Raw genomic sequence first — 13,595 nt, forward strand, 5'->3', positions numbered from 1 at the left:
AATATTGATGTGAGAAATGGTGAATATGTTATTTATGGAAGTTGAAACATACCAAGACTGAACTAAAAGTATTCTTAGAGTACTAAATTATTTCAAAAGTAGAGAGAGAGTCTTCTAAATTCCTGTTAACCAGGAGTTTTCTTCGGAGAAGTAGTTTTTGGAGATCGACGTAGCCAGAAATCAAGAGAAGAAGATCGGCTGTACATACCAAGTAAATCAACCTATGGGGGAGAGGTGTGAATTTTGCAATCCAACTTCACATCGCTTTGGGTCGTCTGGACAGTTACAAATGGTGATCTAGTTATTGGTGTTCAGACAATGAATTTGGTGAAGAAACTTAATGATAAAGATAAATCAACGACCTTTCCGTCTGTAGGGCTTACTTTTGCTTTGCATGTGATAATATCATAAACAAGTTTCCCCTCAGTGATGAAGTATTGAATCATGCAAAGGTCGCAGAAGTTTCCAAATTGATGATGCCAAGTTTTCTTCTGTAGAAAGGTTTCCAACATTGCTGCCGAGGAAGGGAAGTGAATCAGCTGAGGACGCAATGAATGTGTTTCATAGCCAATTTGTGGCCCTACCGGTTGATGACTCTGCTACTGTTGAGAGCGAGAACTTGACAGATGATACCAAATGGGCTTCATGAGCATTCGTGGAGCTGATGGTGCTCTATCCAGAATAATGGTTTCTGTTTTGATCCTACCGCACAGCAATGGTGAGTGTGAGCGTGTGTTCAGTTTGGTGAAGAAGAATCGCAATCGGTTTAGTTTCTCCATGTCGAATGAAACTCTAGGATCCATTTCCGTTTTGAAAACAAGAAGCAGAGGTCCATGTTACTTGGATACTTTCCCTACAGAATTCCTGAAGGAAGCTACTCATCTTCATCTCTCCTCTGCAACCTGTGATAGAATATAGCCAGTGTTCTGTGAACTTGAGAAAATTTTGTATATAAGTGTCCAGTTTAGTAGGTTTGACAGTGTCGTTCATATTGTGGCTTGCAAGATCAAGTCCCGAAAACCTCATTTTTGTGCAGTGTGTGAACTGTTCCCAATGTTAAGTGACAACAAATGAACACTCATCATCAAGTAACTTGTGTAACTATCTAACTTCAGTGTTCGAAAATAGTGATCTGAAAATGTAGCCTACATTATAAGTGTTAATATTAATTGTAATCTCTTTCTGTGTAGTATTTTCTCCCTGTGTTTGAACATATTGCGACGCATGCACCCATTAAATTTTTGCGATTTGGAACCTTCTGGATTTCTGTTTTTGAAAGTTGGCAGGTATGATATTATATAAATTGAAGGTGACGGGGGAGGGGGGGAAGGAAAGGAAACGGACGGAACTATTGATGTCAATTGCATTGTGACTTTATGCGGTGGGAGTGTGGGTCGGCGGGGCGAGAGTGCCGAGATAATCCTCGAATTTGCGATAAACACTGTGTCCAGATGGCGCAGTGGTTAACACAAAGTACCGAGGGATAAATATGTACGTAACAAAGACTATGGGCGTACTGTTTGTGGTAACGGTGAACAGATGTTCTCTAAAATTATTAATAGCATAATGCGCTATTAACAAGTCGCGAACAAAATACAGAACAGAGCAATATCTATGAGTCACTACTTTATCTGTGATTCGAAGATTTTCAGAAAGCTATGAAATCTGTCCCGACAGATGAATTTAAAGCTGTGGATTGGTTTCGGCTAGGTTAGTGTACCGAAACGTATATCGAAAAAACATGTACATCAGTGCTACAGCTTCTGCTAGATTTCATCAGGATTGTGAAAAGTAGTCAGGCAACGACATTGCATTTCGCGAACCAAAAAAAAAAAAAAAAAAAAAAAAAAACTGTTTTCAGCAGCCCTACAAGAAGTTATGAAGTTCCTATACAACAAAGGAAAAATAAGAAGGAATGTATGTTAATAGGACATACCTAATCACCTTTATATCGCTGTGTGCATCTAGTAGTGATAAGATTCGACAAAGAAATGAAACAACTGAATAAAGCAAGATTTGAAAATAGAGCCGGAAACCAATAATAATGAAACTATAACAGTGTTATTGGTTAAGTGCCATACTGCAGATCCAAAAGTCTCAGCTTCGATCCCCTCAGGCTGAGGACTTTTAACTGTCACTCATAAGTTCTTTCATCTCTGCTAACGTTTGTTAATATGAAAAGTGCCTAGTTGCCCCGCGTTTCTATGTCTACGAAACTGTACCTCTCCTATAACTACCTGGGCGAGTCAGTTCAAAGGTCGGAGAAAGGCACCTCCACTGGAACCATGTTAACGAAACAGTATGATGTTGAAACCGAATTTACGGTTGACAGCACTTTACTTTTTTTTAATAATTGATAATCACTACATGTAAAATTAAATATTACAAATCAGTAATTAAGTCATAGAACTATATGCAAGTTTTTTGTGCTTAGCGCAGTTAAGACAAAGACTGGATGGACAGGAGAGCTTTTTGCAACGTAAATAGAGTTATCTGTATTACCTGCTTTGGTTTCAGTGCGAAAAAACATTTAAAAACTGAGGGCTACTCAGCGGGCAATTGAGAGGTCCTCATTAGAAATAATTAGGAGGGACAAAGAAACAAAAAGCCAAAAGTGGATACGGGAACAAATTGGAGTGGAAGACGTAATTATGAACATACCGGAAAAAAATAGTGGGAGCTTAGCGAATGGACAATACATGGGCTAAGGAACTACTTTGTTGGATTCCAAGGGATGCTAAAAGACCGAGACAACAATGTAACGAAAATAAGCAGTTAACGTTAGAGAAAGTGGATGCGTATAGCTGAAGACCGTAATGCAAGGAAATGTCTGAAGAGTCCTTTGTGTAGCTGTGAGATGATGATGATGATGATGATGATTGATGATGATGATGACCACCAGTGATAGCCTCCCGACAGTCGTTCAGCTCTGATTAATCACTCTTTGCGAGAATATAGACAAACGAATTTAAACATTACCAAATATTGTAACGTCGAGTCGTTCAGTACATTAATCTTTGTAAGAAATTTAACAATCTACGTCAAGTTACTGCTATTTCGGATTGCACTGTTCACTGTTTCTTAGAGAACTTGGAAGTATCAAATTTTTGCGTTTCTTGTTATTTGAAGGTTATTTTACGGTTCAAATTATTCTTGCCGTATAGATATTAAAAATTCGACTTTGTTTTTGATTACATGTAGTGTTTCAGAAATTGTAAGCACAGGCACTACTTTGTGGTCCATAAACTTAATGTTGAGCTTCAAACCAAAACGACCATTTTTGTCTATGAATAATTCTGGAACGAAATATAGGCCAAGTATGTAAAATACCACCCAGTGCAACTACATTGAAGCATGCAAAACACTACAGATAATACGTTATTACAAAGGTGGATATGTACGAGGTCTGTTCAAAAAATTTCGGAACTATGTGCACAATATTTTTTTAAGCTTACCTTTTACTTACTGTTCATGGTCTCTTTCGAAATACTCTCCTTTACAATCGGTGCACCGCTCCCAACGCCGCTTCCACTTCCAGAAGTGGTCTTGAGACGCCGTCTGCGAATTTTCGTTTGCGTCATCTAGCGATGAAAATCTGCGTCTTTACCGTCCGCCTCCGTAGCGTAGCGTTACCGCCCGTCACGCAGGGGGCCTGGGTTCGATTCCCGGCAGGGGATTGGGTGTTTTGTGTTCTTCATCATCATTGACTTACAAGTCGCCGAAGTGGCGTCAACTAAAAATGACTTGCAATACGGCAGCCGAACTCCCCCGAATGGGGCCTCCCCGCCAACAATGCCATACAATAATATCATTTCATTTTCGTCATATCAAGGGGTTTTCTACTTTGGAAATAAAAACAAGTCCACAGTGGCGAGGTCAGGAGAGTACGGAGGACGAGGTAGCACAGTGATTTCGTCTCTTGTGCAATAGTCACGCACCAACAGGGATGAATGTGCGGCTGCGTTATCATGATGCAAGAGCCATGAATTGTCTCGCTACATTTCAGTCCGTTTCCTTCTCACATTTTCTCGCAGGCGTCGCAACACGTCCCGATAATACTACCGATTAACGGTTTGCCCCTGTCGTACGAATTCATGGTTAACTAAGCATTCATAGTAAAGGAAAACTATCAACATGGCTTTGATATTGGACATGACTGACGAGCATTTTTGGGCTTGGGGAACCTTTCCCGACCCATTGTGAAGATTGAACCGTGATCTCAACATCTGACCAAAGATCCACGACTGATCACCAATTATGATTCTCTTAAGGGACATCTCGTTCTCTTTTGCGCGATCCAAAAACTCTTCACAAATTGCGAGGCGAAGGTCTTCCTGGTCTTGACTCATGAGCCGTGGCACGAACTTGATTCGTGACATAAACCAACTGAAATGTTACATTCTTCTGCAATCAATCTTAGATTTGCACATAAAATTTCGTTGACGTTCCTGACATGAGCGTCGTCGGTGACGTCAGTGGGCGTCCTGAACGTGGGTCATCTTTAACTTCCGTCCGGCCGTTTTTAAACCGTGTGAACCATTCGTAGCACCGAGTACGGCAATCATCACTTTAGGCTTCCTGAGTCATTTGGTGTGTCTTTGTAAAGGTTTTCTTGAGGTTCATGCAAAATTTAATGCAGACACGTTGCTGCTGTAACTCTGCAGTCTCGAAGTTCGCAAACTGTGCAACATATCGTTCTTCTTAATACAGCACTGAAGAATAACTAACAGACATTCAACAATGAAACTTCCGGCAGTTACACATTAAACAGAGGCTTGTGTAGGGATGCCAATTGCTTTCGCTCCAACACACCATTGGCGCGAAATTACGAGTTTTCCGGAATTTTTTGAACAGATCTCGTACGAAGTTCTTTTAGCAGCAAGCGCGGAATCGGGATAATGAGCTCATTTGTCTACAACGACTAGATCTGTCATCAGTTTCATTATTGCAACTTTTGTTTTCGTTTTTTCGCAGTTGGGCGCACTTCGGTTACAAGATACAGCAGAAACTGCGGCCAGTATGAGATAAAATAAACAGAGTCACAATGTTTGGAATAAGGAAAACCATAGGACAAATTGGAGTCAGTTATTAAAATTAGTGTCTCTCTGAACTCCCAGCTTCAAAATGTGTTTATAGTACCATTTTGGACTACCCAGTAGGGCAAAATGACACATCTTTTCTCGTAGCAGAGGTGTTCCTTTTGTACTATTAAACTATTGACGTACAGATGCAAATAATAGTATTTGGGTTAAAGATCAGAACTATATCCCTAACAAAGTAACGATGCTCATTAACAAAATTTTAAATGTGACATTACCTCTGGGAACTTAAAAAACTGACATGTCAGATTTAAAGTATCAGCCTGGATAGTATTGTCGATACAGATAGTCAGTCGTTGCCTAATCTACTCTGTCAGCTTAGAAACTACAGCAGAATCTGCTTGGCTCTGTTTTGAACAGCTCGTGCACCTCAACCATACTCCCCTGCGTTTTCATCAGGCGAATAATTCGTAGCAGTAAATAGAAGATGCATAATCTTCATCACCAGTAAAAATATTTGTATCTGTTACTACTATTTCATCACATGGTGAAAATATAGCCAAACGTAGCTTCACACCTACTCGTCTGGAGTTTCTCGTTCGTCATCGCTTTTCTGAAACTCTTTTTACTTTCATTGTTCGCAGATTTGTTGTGTGAAGTAAGATTTTTGCCACCTTGCCAACTTAACGTTTCTTACTCATTTTAGTATAGAAGGGAATTGTAGAAAGACATGCAAATTCTATTAGTGTCACTTGAGCGCTTTATGTAGCAAAGAGGCATAAGCCACCCCAAATTACACTTTTTCACGTGGGTTACTACAGATTTAATGTTACTTTCGTTCCATGAATATCTCAAATCCGTATGTCCTTATTCACCATTGCCTCCAAAAAATGTTCCAGAAAGACATGAACATAATGTTAGTAGTTGCTAGTTACTATTTTAAATTGTAAATGTCCATTTGTAAGAAGGAATGCTGCATTTGAACATCGATAGGGCGTGCGACGGAGCAGGGCAAAACAACATAGTCCTGCGTCATTCTACACGCTGACGCACAAATGTAATGTTTAGTCGCAATCTCAAAATCCAGCAGACCTACAGTAAACATATTACTACGGATAGGACGAACTTACATTTGTAAGAAATCCATCAAATAATAAACTTATAGGGAAATAATCAAAACTGCACAATTGAAAATATTTGTGAACGGAAATATTGGTTTCATTGTCTTCACCATTCAAGTAAACCAACGACTGCTATCCTGTGTACCGACACATTCAAAAAGCGCCACTACGTCGTTTTGTTCTGTAACGTTTCAGGCCGCTTCCCCACAATCTTTATAGCCATATTGATGCCTGTCCATTTCAAAAGTATTGAACAGTTTTACAATAGGATGTTATAGTTTGTCAATTTTTTTCTGCCGGTTGTAAACAATGTTACTTACTACTTTTTATGATCGCTTTTTAAATTTTTATTTGAAAGGCTTTGTTATTTTCGCAAAAACTGTACATATGTTGAGAGTACTACAATTAGTCAATTTCGGTGATAGAGGTATTTTCAAATGGACTTTACTGTACAAGGCCAGGGATTGAAGTAATAAATTATGACACCCAAACACCAAAACCGCTACACGTAAACAACCATGGCATCTTAATCACTCTGTGTATCACAGAGGCTACAAAACTCATATAATCTTTAGTCTACGAAACCAAGAATGGAACATGTTTCCCTTCATGCTGCCTGGTATTCATATGTCGCATGACGTGTATTCATCCTCTTCCACTGTCAAGTCCATTTGAAAACAACTAACCAAAACTGACCAATAGCAGTAAAATTACCTTCTCAACAAATGTACAGTCTTGGTGAAAATAATATTGTCAGCGGAACCAAACCTTAAAAAAAGAAAAAGAAAGCTAGTATATTTTTCATCATGTGCTGCAGTGGAACAGTTGTTTGACTTCTACATACCAGTCGACTGTTCTATGAGCACTTGTACGTACATTTCACAACTTTTAAATTCTCTGTGCCTGCAGTGCTGCTGTCATACTGTGTCGTTCTGTCACCTTTCGTTCGTGTTGTGATTTCAGTGTGATGGTCAGTTTTCCTTTGAGTGTGGTACTGTAAATGTGTTGTGTATTTGGGGCGGGAGGCTGGATTTTTGAGAAGATGTGAGAAGCAGTTTTCTTTTTGCAACGTGTAGTTGTGGTTAGCCCCAAACAAATACTGTTTATCACGTCTTTCATGCGACGCCCTGCGTCAATGGAAAGCGTCAGTTTGGACGCACGAGACTAATTTTAGACCGTTCTGTCGAACGGACGCGTCGAATTACGATTTAAAAATTATTTTATTTGTAATTGGAAACAAACCGAAGCTTCGCGTCGACGGTGAATGTCGCATGAAGGACGTGGTGAGCAGGAGATTTTTGGCCTGACCCCAGCTAAATGTTGCGAAAAAGAAACTACAAATATCTGTCGAAACATCAGAGAAAACGCACCTAACGACCCCTGCGGGAGACACCCGATATATACATATAGTGTGTGTGTGTGTGTGTTATAGAAAAGGTTTGGATATTGTTCAGTATTCATGTCAACTAACGACATCACGAAACTGACATACAGCAATCGACTTCCATACCTGCATAAGTAACACCTTTAAAAACAGCAGACACACTCTCACACCGCATACCATCATACAATAATATGAAATTCTGAACTGCGGAACAATACAAAGCACCTTCCTCGAGTGGCAACATTTATTCCATGTGACTTGGAGAGCGTCTTACACAGCTATTCCAACCAAGACACAATATAAATAATCGAAAGGTGGGTGATGAGGTTACAGTGTGGCGTTAGCGATGTTTCCTTCCCACAAACTGTAATGAGATATCGCTGTGTTTGTTTGGCAGTTGTCGCCGAAGTCGTGTCGAGAAACGCGAAGAGCGCCAAGCTAGTGCGGTCCGCCGGTAAGCTGTTGCCCGCGATAATGGAGGTGAGCACGCAGACGGGCGCGGTGGGCGACGCGCAGGTGGAGTGCATCGTGGTGCTGCGCGCCTTCTCCCCGGGACCGGGGCCCCCGCCGGAGCAGGCGCACAGCGGCGCCGACGACGACGATGACGCTCTGCAGGTACGTGGCTGCTGCTCCCGTCCTCTGTGGCTCAGCTGTTCCGGACAACGTCCCAAGTAGAAACAGTTGTCTGTTCTTTAACATAAGAATGAGACCCATCCAAATATGAGGGCATTCCGGACTGGAGCGCCTAGAACCGCCCGGCCACCGGGCCGGTACCTGTGTTTTGTGACGCCCGTTTTGGTGATTGTATTATTATAGGATTTTTCACAATCGCCAAGGTATTTTCGCAGACTCAAAGATATCTGGTGCAAGAAACCGAATAAAATATACACTCCTGGAAATTGAAATAAGAACACCGTGAATTCATTGTCCCAGGAAGGGGAAACTTTATTGACACATTCCTGGGGTCAGATACATCACATGATCACACTGACAATGTCGGCACTAGTACAGTGTATATCCACCTTTCGCAGCAATGCAGGCTGCTATTCTCCCATGGAGACGATCGTAGAGATGCTGGATGTAGTCCTGTGGAACGGCTTGCCATGCCATTTCCACCTGGCGCCTCAGTTGGACCAGCGTTCGTGCTGGACGTGCAGACCGCGTGAGACGACGCTTCATCCAGTCCCAAACATGCTCAATGGGGGACAGATCCGGAGATCTTGGTGGCCAGGGTAGTTGACTTACACCTTCTAGAGCACGTTGGGTGGCACGGGATACATGCGGACGTGCATTGTCCTGTTGGAACAGCAAGTTCCCTTGCCGGTCTAGGAATGGTAGAACGATGGGTTCGATGACGGTTTGGATGTACCGTGCACTATTCAGTGTCCCCTCGACGATCACCAGTGGTGTACGGCCAGTGTAGGAGATCGCTCCCCACACCATGAGGCCGGGTGTTGGCCCTGTGTGCCTCGGTCGTATGCAGTCCTGATTGTGGCGCTCACCTGCACGGCGCCAAACACGCATACGACCATCATTGGCACCAAGGCAGAAGCGACTTTCATCGCTGAAGACGACACGTGTCCATTCGTCCCTCCATTCACGCCTGTCGCGACACCACTGGAGGCGGGCTGCACGATGTTGGGGCGTGAGCGGAAGACGGCCTAACGGTGTGCGGGACCGTAGCCCAGCTTCATGGAGACGGCTGCGAATGGTCCTCGCCGATACCCCAGGAGCAACAGTGTCCCTAATTTGCTGGGAAGTGGCGGTGCGGTCCCCTACGGCACTGCGTAGGATCCTACGGTCTTGGCGTGCATCCGTGCGTCGCTGCGGTCCGGTCCCAGGTCGACGGGCACGTGCACCTTCCGCCGACCACTGGCGACAACATCGATGTACTGTGGAGACCTCACGCCCCACGTGTTGAGCAATTCGGCGGTACGTCCACCCGGCCTCCCGCATGCCCACTATACGCCCTCGCTCAAAGTCCGTCAACTGCACATACGGTTCACGTCCACGCTGTCGCGGCATGCTACCAGTGTTAAAGACTGCGATGGAGCTCCGTATGCCACGGCAAACTGGCTGACACTGACGGCGGCGGTGCACAAATGCTGCGCAGCTAGCGCCATTCGACGGCCAACTCCGCGGTTCCTGGTGTGTCCGCTGTGCCGTGCGTGTGATCATTGCTTGTACAGCCCTCTCGCAGTGTCCGGAGCAAGTATGGTGGGTCTGACACACCGGTGTCAATGTGTTCTTTTTTCCATTTCCAGGAGTGTAATTAGATCATTACTCTGCAATAAGCCACCGGAGACCATTGGTCCCTTATATCAAAATACTCGGAAAATATCTCTGAATAGCCTCTGAAATTTTCTCGGTGTAATTCACGTTCATCCTGTATAAATGGAGCTGCACTGCAACGGTGTTACTTGAGAAAGCCGTCGCAAATTTTGAAACGGATGCAAACTTGCGCGAGCAAAACGTCCTCTATAGCATTTTTCTTAAAACAGCAGCAATGGGTAAATAAAATTTAAAAAACCACTACATACAATGTTTAATGTTCACTCAAGAAAGTCCAAAGTGAACGAGCTCTGTATTCAAATCACAAGCAGAAATGTGAACGTGTTTGGATGTCTGCGAAGGTCGGGCTAGGAATGTGCCAGCCATAGTGCTACTACAAGTAAAGGAGTTTCAGTGGTTCTTGCCGACACTTCCACGGTTCACATGTCGTCGTTCCAGCACTTCTACAGTGGTCATTCGCTCAACAGCAGGCGTATGACTGTTCATCTGCCCAACTCTCTTGCAGCGCGCAAGACAATCTCTAAGTCATCATACTTGTGCAGAAATGTTTAGCAACGATCATACGAGGAGCGAACATGAATTTGCATTATTAAGGGCAACAATCAAATATAAATTCAAGCTTTGCACGGCAAAGCTGTTACTCATTTGTATAGCATCGCCAGAGTACAAAAAACTCGGCGCACAGTCTTGAAAATATAGAAGCTCGATCAGTGACTCGTTTTCCATTTTTGAAAGAGAAAAACGCTTAACCTTTACGTGGGATTGTTGCCGTATTTACAGACGATACCACTAAGTATGACACTGCGGTTAAGTGGTAATGTACAAAGGAGTCTGTGTGAGACTTGCGTTTAAGTGTAAGAGTCTGTAATTAGTGTTAGTTGAACTTGCGCTGTGTGTGTGTGTGTGTGTGTGTGTGTGTGTGTGTGTGTGTGTCGTTGGTTTGGTAACACTGTGCACTCACGTTCCTTTAACGAAATTTGAACCGGCTACCTCCGGATATAACAACACCCCAAAAGCGTGCGTTACCGACCTCGCCTTCCCCCCCCCCCCCCCCCCCCCCCCCCATCCCCCATCACACCTCTTCCTGTACAGCAGTTATTCTCTTTAACAACTTAAGAGAGACAATTTCATAATGTTTCGGTCACACAGGAAGTCACATACTTCCTCTATTAAAAAGTAAAAGAAATGAGACTGCTTCCTTTATAATGAAACTTATGACGTGGTGTGTTAGTGCTGTTGGTTTGAACACCACACTGCTTTACACAGTATTCTTCTTTTGATGGTGGTTATGTCCTTGCCTTCCCACAACTTTTGAACGACGTACCCAACCACTTCCAGGGGAACCTACAGTTTAACATGGACTTCGAATCATGGCGCAATCCGGCACATTCCACATTAATAAACAATTCCAGGCGTGAAAGAAATGATAAGTGACAGTTAAAAATCGTAGATCTGACGAGGATCGAATCCCTCGTAACCTGGCACTTAATCAGTCTTTTTTCCAACTTAATTTTACTTTACAAAATTATCTCACTTTTCATACAATTGCGTTTTTATGAGCAACTTTAAACAATATCAAAATTACGATTTATAAATAAACTTCTTACACGATGAAAAACAAAAATAGTGTTGCTTTCAACGAGAAGCCATAAGTAACTTGATCGCTAATTACACCTGGCAATTGCAGCTTTCGTACAGTAAGGACTTCCTTCGATACTCACACATGAAAAGAAACTGGTAAGTGGGGTATTTACACTGTCACTCCTATCTGGTGGCATTGCTGTATCTCTTGTTTCACCTTCTGAGGCTTCTCTTATGAGTTGGCAGGCCATAAATAATCTCTCTACAGTACTTGATGCGATCGACTGCGGCTTCTCTAGAGTACAAGCTGTCTGCAGAAGTAGTCTCGAATAGTAATTTTCAGTTTCATCTTTCCCTACTTCAGCCTCTAGCACCATCTCTCGAGAACATTTATGAATTCATTTCCTGACTTTTTTTCAACAGGATATTTATTCGTTGAATGTGTTTACCATTCGACTTTTCAGCTATTAAAACACTGGGAATGCTGGGTGGCACTTTTGTCTAATTTCCGCCGACATTGTGAAGCTCGCACATTTTCCATAGTTCTTGGATTTGGCATTCATAAGAGGGTCACTCCAAAAGAAATGCACACTATTTTTTTAAAATCCATTTGTTATTCTACATGTCTGAAAGTTTTACAGTGTGTAGATACATCCTTTAGGAACAATATTTTCATTTCTCCACATAATTTCCATTCCTCTCAACTGCATTACGCCATGTTGGAACCAGCACCTGTATACCCGCACGGTAAATTTCTGGACCAACCTGTTGGAGCCACTGTTTGGCAGCGTGCACAAGGGAGTCGTCATCTTCAAACCTTGTTCCACGAAGAGAGTCTTTCAGTTTCCCAAAGAGATGATAGTCACATGGAGCCAGGTCAGGACTGTAAGGCGGGAGCTTCTATGTTCAAAAATGGTTCAAATGGCTCTGAGCACTATGGGACTTAACATCTGTGGTCATCAGTCCCCTAGAACTTAGAACTACTTAAACCTAACTAACCTAAGGACATCACACACATCCATGCCCGAGGCAGGATTCGAACCTGCGACCGTAGTAGTCGCGCGGTTCCGGACTGAGCGCCTGAACCGCTAGACCACCGCGGCCGGCAGCTTCTATGTTGTCCATCCTGAACCCACCTGGCACAAACCTTTTTTTAACGCCAACACTTTCAGTATTCTGCAAACACTTCCTTCCCCTATCCCAACGTAGCGTGACAGTTCGTTCACTGTGACGCGTCTGTCAGCAGTCGCCAATTCGTTAACTCTCTGAACATTGTCTGGAGTGTGTGCAGTACGACGCCTGTCGCTGCGAGGACAATCCTCAATATTGCCGTGCCCGCTTTCATTACGTAACCTGCTTGCCCACCGACTAACTGTACTGCGATCGACAGCAGCATCTCCATACACCTTTTTCAACCTCTTGTGGATGTTTCCCACTGTCTCGTTTTCACAGCACAGGAATTAGCACGTTGCTTCTGACGAACGTCAAGTGTAGCAGCCATCTTGAAGACACGCTGTGACGTGGCCACTCACGGGAACAGGTTGAACTAAGTTTTGAAACAAGCGGAAGGGATGTATCTACACACTGTAAAACTTTCACACATGCAGAATGAAAACTGTATGTTTACAAAAATAGTGTGCATTTCTTTTGGAGTGACCCTCGTAATTTTGGGCTAATCTCACGTTGCCTGGTAGAACAACACATTTTTTGGCGTGAAATACGACAGAATATAGCAACACCAATGTCTGTGTACGTACACACATTCCGCAAAAATGGTTCAAATGACTCTGAGCACTATGGGACTTAACATCTGAGGTCATCAGTACCCTAGACTTAGAACTACTTAAACCTAACTAACCTAAGGACGTCACACACATCCATGCCCCAGGCAGGATTCGAACCTGCGACCGTAGCGGCTGCGCGGTTCCAGACTGTTGCGCCTAGAACCGCTTGTCACACATTCCGCCATGAGGATTTAAACGATCTATATTGGTCCCATATTTAGTCGTATTTTAGCCAGCCGCTGTGACCGAGCGGTTCTAGGCGCTTCAGTCCGGAACCACGCGGCTGCTACTGTCGCAGGTTCGAATTCTGCCTCTGGCATGGATGTGTGTGATGTCCTTAGGTTAGTTAGGTTTACGTAGGGGACTGATGACCTCAGATGTCAAGTCCCATAGT

The 13,595-nt window shown here is 43.3% G+C and overlaps 1 protein-coding gene across 1 annotated transcript in view; it reads left to right on the forward strand.

Moving 5' to 3' along the window:
• LOC126455573 (uncharacterized) overlaps positions 1–13,595 on the forward strand; it is a 119,648-nt gene that overhangs the window by 50,718 nt on the left and 55,335 nt on the right. Inside the window, exon 2 of the mRNA XM_050091327.1 lies at positions 7,942–8,159. Within this exon, the coding sequence (XP_049947284.1) occupies positions 7,942–8,159 (218 nt within the window). The remainder of the gene's footprint in view (positions 1–7,941; positions 8,160–13,595) is intronic.

The sequence above is a fragment of the Schistocerca serialis genome, chromosome 2 (assembly GCF_023864345.2).
Source record: "Schistocerca serialis cubense isolate TAMUIC-IGC-003099 chromosome 2, iqSchSeri2.2, whole genome shotgun sequence".
NCBI classification, from domain to species: Eukaryota; Metazoa; Arthropoda; class Insecta; order Orthoptera; family Acrididae; genus Schistocerca; species Schistocerca serialis.